Source organism: Octopus sinensis, unplaced genomic scaffold (assembly GCF_006345805.1).
Source record: "Octopus sinensis unplaced genomic scaffold, ASM634580v1 Contig08757, whole genome shotgun sequence".
In the NCBI taxonomy this organism is placed as follows: domain Eukaryota; kingdom Metazoa; phylum Mollusca; class Cephalopoda; order Octopoda; family Octopodidae; genus Octopus; species Octopus sinensis.
The window spans coordinates 113614-121326 of NW_021831287.1; the positions used below are offsets into that span (position 1 = coordinate 113614).

The 7713-nt window shown below is 37.9% G+C and overlaps 1 protein-coding gene across 1 annotated transcript; it reads right to left on the reverse strand.

Annotated features, from left to right (window-relative positions):
• Positions 1-5813: 5813 nt before the first annotated feature.
• LOC115228001 (PHD finger protein 14-like) lies at positions 5814-7455 on the reverse strand. Its single transcript, XM_029798680.1, has 2 exons — positions 7258-7455; positions 5814-6797 (listed from the first exon to the last, which is right to left on the reverse strand). Exons 1-2 carry the CDS (start codon positions 7453-7455, stop codon positions 5814-5816), a joined length of 1182 nt encoding a protein of 393 aa, XP_029654540.1.
• Between the last annotated feature and the right edge of the window lie 258 nt (positions 7456-7713).

Below are 7713 nucleotides of genomic sequence, written 5' to 3' on the forward strand. Positions count from 1 at the left end.
GTTATAATAACGGGACTTCACAAGATATACGAATATTGCCAGAGACTTGTCCTAACCATAATTGCGATATATCAAAGGTTTTAGTATTTATTTTATTTTAGACTTGTCCGTCAGTTTTATTAAATTATATAAATGAGCTTTTCCTCTACATTTATATAGGAACTGGAACAATGGGTTTTCTAATTGTAAATACTTTAATTTTTTACTAATAGTTGTTGTCCATTTTTTTCACATTTTACATGTGGAAATTTAAAGATAAAAATATCTTCAAAACACAATCAAAAAGTACTAATTGACATTTTAACCCTTTATTAAATAAATAAACTCATTAACTACTTAGTCTGCTAATTATGTAGTGAATTTTCTGAATAAACTCGACGCTCGATAAACCTTTCTCTTGTTCATCTTCTCAGTTTGTAAACCTCTGAAAATAATGTTGAGGCTTATTTAAATCTGTCTGGCTGTAAAAAACTATTTTTCAAATTACTTTTTGTAAAAATAATCTATATTTCATGTTAAAACAATCGTAAAACTAACTTCATTTTGCTTTTATAGATCTAGAAGTTGTGTGGATTTTAGATACTAAAAATCAATATGATGTACTTTGTTTTAATAATATCTTTGTGTTTATATATTCAGACTAATTTAACGGGCTAAGTATGAATTTTATTCTTTTTCAAAACCATCTTTCTACGTAGATAGATAGATAGCGTACAGTAAAATTACTGGACAGCGTACAGTAAAATTACTGGAACCGGAACATAGGCGAAAGTTATTCGCCTGAGACTTCCTGGAGGTTGCCTGTCGAGCCAGGAGGAGACTACCGAACTCCTCCGCAATCAGCTCGCAGGTGTTTTGGAAGCAGATCCATCTGCCTCCTTTCCTAAACCTCCTCCAGCAAATAACTCAGACAGATCGAAACACTGCCACCCGATTACTGAATCCGAGACCTGGGAAGCAATAAGTGCAGGTAGAAATGCGGCCCCGGGATATGACAAGATCCCTATGTCCTGCTTCAAGCATGCACCAAGCTGTTTGGTGTCTCTGCTCACAAACCTTTTTAATTCCAGCCTCCAGAGAGGGTACGTCCCAAAATCATGGAAAAAAACTGAAGTTCGAATGGTTCGAAAACCTAAGAAACCTAAAGAGGAAGCCTCGAGCTATAGGCCCATAATCCTAATCTGCTCTATATCAAAGATAATGGAGAGAATCGTCTACAGAAGGCTAGTACGCCACATAGAAAAGAATTACTGGCTCTCTCACGATCAGTGGGGTTTTCGTCCGGGCCGGTTCTGTTCTGACTGCATCTATCGACTGAATTCGATAGTATCTAAAGCACGAGACTCTGGCTTATCGACCAGTATTATCTGCTTGGATGTATCGAAGGGTTTCGACAGTGTCTGTCACTCAGTTTTGCTGGAAAATCTTGTGAATTGCGACATTGATGCGGAAACCCTTGAATGGCTAGCGAACTTCTTGAATGGGAGGATCTCTTTTGTCAACTATCTTGGCCGAGCCTCGAAAGCCATTCTCCAAAAAGGGGAGTACCTCAGGGTTCAGTCCTAAGCCCGCTACTATTCAACGTATATATGGCAGACTTCCCTAAACCTGTGTTCATCTCAATGAATATGCTCATTTATGCAGATGACGTCATTATCACGGACGAAGCAGCCCTTCCGACGACGTCAGAAATGAAGCTAAAAATTTACTTAAAACAAATACAACAGTGGATGGCAGTGAAATACTTGACTCTGTCAATCGAGAAATGCACGCTCACTAGAGTGTCGGCAAAAAGAAGTTCGAAAATGTTACCATATACGATCGAATCCATCAGGAGGACCCACTCGTTTCTGTACCTGGGAGTCCAATTTTCCGAGAACGGAAGGTGTGAGGAAGATATCATCCTAAAGAAAAAACGGTGCACACAAATGATCAAGTGCCTGATCAAATTCCGCCTACCCCCAGATACTGTGCTATTCATCTTCCGGGCAGCTATCCTTCCAGTACTGATGTATGGGCTGGAAGGGTGGATTTTGTCCCCCTCCAAGGCAAGAATTATAAAACTGCTGGAGAAAACGAGGAGATTAGCGCTCAAGGTGGCCTTCGGCGTAAATCTAAGAGAGAAAATACCGAGCTGGCGCGAAGTCTTTCCTATGATTGGCGAGCTTGTTGAAACCCAATTCCAAAAGTTCCTAGAGAAGAGAAGAAAATAGCCCCGGACGACCCTGTGTGTAAGGCCACTACTGGCCCTTAATTTCTTTTATGTCCGATATCCCTTTGCAAAATAAACCCTTATCTATCTATTCCTTTTCTTCGAGAAAGATCCAATTTCTTCGATTAGATTATTTCAAACTCATGTTTTGTACGCATATTCTTCAATGTTAACTACCGACTGAATTAAGCTCGTGTAGGTCTTTAAAGACCGATTGAGTCGCAGTACATTCCCAATATTCATAATATATTTAAGTTATATCTAAAAGTAAGCTACTAGCTAGTAAGTTTCCCAATATTGATAATATATTTAAGTTATATCTAAAAGTAAGCTACTATCTAGTAAGTTTCAGCTCGACGTTTTCCGCATGGGGACATTTATTTATTCCTTTAGACATTCCGTTCCATTTATCAAGTTCATTATAGACGATTTCGGGTTGGAAAGTCTGTATTATTACTCTTGATTTGTATACTGCAAGAGGAGAAGGAATATTCTTGTACAATCGGCATTATCATTTATCTTACTTTTTAGCTCAGTATTCCTTTTACATGACTCAATTTGTTGCTAAAAGAGACAATCACATTTTCTAGTGTTTTTATAGTCAAAGACTGAGTTTCAGATTAGGGAGAGTTGTTTCCTCTGAGCAACCAGTAAGCAGAATTTCTCTCATCTAGATAATAAAGCTCTTCAACAAAATCTGGTTCACCATTGATTCATTTTGCTTTTTCGATAACAGTTTTCTCGCAGGTTCAACATTTGCTTTCCAACGAGTATTTACATTTCAAATATTTTTCAACAGTTGCCAAATGTGTTTTCTCTAAAAATTGAGAAACTCCTTTTGCAAAAACCACTTCTAAGTTTCAAATCAGAAATAAATCCAAAGAAATATTTTCACATAACATAGAAATTGATCGCAATCCCCTTCCAAGTTTGTTACTCGAAGCTCCATTTATTTTGATCGAATTATTTTATTCACTATATCAAACTCATGAGGTTCTGCATCAATCAGTCCGACATAGTACAGAGACAGCTCGTGTTCTTTTATAGCTTTAAAGAGGTTCACAGCATTCAATTTTGTGTTGATCAAATTCTCAATTCGCAGAATTTCGTCTTTTAAAATCCTAATATGAATTTATTTCTTCTCAATTTGTCCAGAAGCTTCTCCCCATACACCTAGATATTTATATTCTTCACTCTATCAAACAATTTGGTTTCTTTTGACAGTAAAGCAATATTTTGTTGGTGACTTTTCCAAATTTTTCTTATTCCCACAGAATCAAAATAGTGATTTATATTTTGCATTATATAAAATCTTCAGTACTAGAAATAAGCTTCAGGTCGTTAGTCGAAAGCTTACTTTTAAATATAACTTACATATATTATCAATATTGGGAAACTAACTCTTCTGGTCTTATTTTGCCATGGAGATTTTAGGATAGACAACTGAGTGGATCTACCACCAAGAGCATAGGAGATAAACTATCTCCTTGCAGAATTCCTTTTTTGATCCGGACATGCAATTTTAGTTCACCATGAGTTTGACTCTTCAATTTACAATCAATGATATGACAAACTTTACAATCCAATCAAGAATATCAGATTTTCTAAAACTTAGAGATGGTGTGAGAAGGTCCACAAAATATTCCGTTTAAAATAAAAGCATATCACTTTATGGGAGCTAACCAATAGTGTACATCTCTGGCCATATGCATCTCTTTATTGTGATACCAATACTGCACATTCCGTAATTACTTTACTCCTATCCATAATATCCACAGGTCGTGAGTTCGAATCCCGACGAAAAAAAAATTAGAAAAAATTCGCTTTTTCATACTGTTGAATTTTGATAAATTTCAATTTCAACAAAATAAACATTTTACTGTCAAAAAATTAAATTAAAAAAAGTAACTAAGTGACTTAATGGAACAAGAGTTCAATGAAATCAAACGAAGGTTGGAAAATATATTGATAGACAACCCAAACACGAACGAAGTATTATTAAAGACCGGGAAAGAATTTGAAAACGTTAGTCCGTTCTTTGTAATGTTACATCAGGTCATAGAAAAAACAAAAAATCTCAAAGAAATTCTGAGTGTAATCAAATGCGGATACGACGATTTATTCAAACAATTACAGAAAGAAAAAAATAAAATAAAAACTGACAGTTTCAGAAATATGCAAATTCGCTACAACCAAGAAAACATCGAGAATTACACCAGAAACAACGATAGTTTGACAAACAGGTATTTTTTCCAAATAAATCAAGATACAATCACTTGAAGAAAACAAATAACAATTTAATAATCGATAATGAGCTCATCGACAATTCAATATTAAAAATCAAAGATAAAATCAAAGAAACGAGAAAGAACCGAAATTCTCGTCCCAAAATCAACCATCTTTTGGGTTTTCCAATCGAAAAAGAGACAGACGTTGATTATTTAAATGAACAAATCGAATTGATTGGAAAGGAGATTTCTACTCTTCAATTAAAGAAAGAACAAGATTACGTAACAAAACAAGAATGGATTGAGGCTGTCGCTTCCTTGACTGAGACGCACAAAAAAAGAGATGAATTACTGGGGAGGCACGAAATACTTAAATTCAGCGAGCAAAAATTGACTGACGTTATTCAAACTGCGGAGAAATACATCGAATCGGGATGTCCGTCAAATGTAGACATTATTCAAGAATTGTTCAACTCCGTCAAATCCTCCAAACAGATTCCTGAGGGTAAATTCCTTTTAAAACTCTATTTAGTTGAGGTTGATGTAAAACATGAACAAACACTGGAAAAAATTGAAAAATACACGAAAGAGTTCTGTCATCAATTCGAAGCCCAGAACTACGAACGAGCAGCCCTGATTGCAGTCCACTGCCCTTCGGGGATACTCCGAAGCATAAACGTATTGGACAAATTTAGTAAAGGTCACTGGTGTCGACCCGTATTATAGCTAAGAACAAGAAGGCAGTCATCGAGTATTGCAATGCTCTCTCAAAAGCGAACTACGGACGATTGAAATGGAATAGAGAACTTTCCGAACAACTCGTGGCGTGTTTATTGGATTACAACGAATTGGGTTTACTAAGGGAAATTGTAATGAACAAGAGGTTTATAATTTTGTTGAGTACAGAATGACTATCACCAGCGAGATCTGTCGCAAGTTGGAACTTGGTAACGTAGACGCCGCTCTCGTCATATTTGCCTACCAGAATCTTCAAAGTCCAAAAGAACTGCTCAGATTTTATATTATTTCCGAAAAGTACTCAGATGCAGTGTCTGTGCTTCAAAATAATCCATTTTTCGAAGATTCGTGCCTCGAACAAATTGTATCACTAAATGATTCAACTCTAAATAAATTTGTCCATTTTATAGAAGAGAATTCGTGCTCATTTGTGTTCCCAAACCAGTTTTTCCAAGACCCGAAAACACGTTTGAACAAAACAAAAATTACCAATGTCCCGACAAATTGACAATTTACACACTCTTATATATTAAATTCAATTTTATGTCGCAGCATAAAAACAATATTTGTAGAATATGCACCTCTAATGGGCCTACTAATAGTGAAAACATACAAAAGGACAATAATAATCACAATTATGAACACTCCGGACAACTCCAGTCATGTCCAGTGTTTTGCAGTGCTCTCCCGAATGGACAACAACGGTGGACGATATTAAAACACATTTTACACCGAATAAATAAGTCGGTCATGAATATTGACTGCCCACAATAATAACACGTCCCAATCAACAACGACATGGGCTCATACAGATCTCTCGAAAACAGACTCGAGTGCACTTTCAATGCCACCGGCAATGGCTTTGGCGATACTTCCCTTTTCGGTACTTCCGGAGAACACTGATCAGTCCACAAAACTCTTCTAGTAACTCTCCCACTCTTTGTGGTGACATTCGCAAACACAATGTCCCGTGGCTCCTCTGTCTTGGGTACCCTCTTCTTGTACTTCCTTTTCGGGGTCACTTCACATTTAACTTGAGACAAATCCACACAGCTTTCCTCACATTTGGGAATATCAATTATTGAATCTTCTTTTATTATTTCAACAATATTTTTTGCGCGCTTCGTGTACTTTCGTTTGACTCTGACCGGTTCATTTTTTGGTTTCTTTTTGTAAATTCTTTTCACTTTTTCCAGGGCCATGACCGTGTTTGGTGGAGGCCGACGAATCCTGGCCATTGCCTCCTTCGTCACTGCCTTCTCCACACCCGCCTTAAAGTCCACATTGACATCACAGGAAGAACACCGCCTAAAGTGAGGACACCAACAGTACCACGTATATCCCATCCCCACTCGAGGAACTGATCCAAGTGGGGGGACCAGGCACGAAATGTGCTGGGATTTCTTGCATATTCCACATTTCACCATTAAATGTTGCTGTTCTCGACTACTACAGAACACACACTCCTCAATCTGGGCTTCTGTCGAGTTCCTCAAGTCTCCGTGCTGTTCTCCCACCACTGGAGACTTTTTATAGCTCAGCTGTGACAGCAAGTCATATTTCCGTTCCAAATCTGCACGTTTTTCTTTGGCTTCCTCCAATTGTTTGGTGGCCTTAAACTGACCAATCAAACACGACTTGCTCAAACTGGACAATCTGAACCTGCTCCTTCTCTCGGAGGGACTGGTTCTCCTCCTTTAACAGCGATAGGGAAGTCCTCATCTCACCCATCCGCCTGTCTCTGTCTAACAGTCACAATTGCACTCCAACCAATATAGTAATGCACAAAGGCTGGATTGAAGCCCGGGGGGATATACCACAACTTGGAAATGTCAAATTCGTTTATGTTTATATTCTGGTGAAATCACGGAATTATAGAGACCGTGTTTATGTTCATGAGCTCTGCCTTCTTGGTCAATCTGCTTAGGGCTCCTTTGGAGGTCGACAAATCGCGGGAAAATACTCCAAAAAGCCCATCAAGTGACCCACTGATATAAGAATTGGAAATTTTCTCAAATTTATATTTAAATCTATTTCCCGCCCATTTTAACATTTTTCCGTTATATTTCTAAAAATTACGCGGGAAAATACAGCATGTTTAGGAGAATTTTTTTCAATTTTATTTTGACTATTTTTAACACCATTTAGGGCGGCAACCCATCTTTTCCGACGGCGGGAAACTTCTTCAGGATCACTATGTTGACCACAATAGGCGACGTGGTAATATCCACTACTCGAACCACTTTCCGAGTAATTATTGCACAAATATCCAGACATGAGAGCACTGGGGATTAACCCACGGAATAACACCAGGAAACGTGGAAATATGTCCTGCACAGCCCAGACTCGCACTGAATGGTCACTCCAGTCCCAGAATATCTCCAATCCTCACACAGGGAACATTTCTTGGATTAAATGGACTCCCCACCTTTAAACCGTAGGAGGAATAGTTCATTTCCAGCAGAGAGATTCCATTGACCCCCTCAGTCTCGTCAAAAGCCACCCCCGGGACCATCAGAGCACAAACAAGGTGAA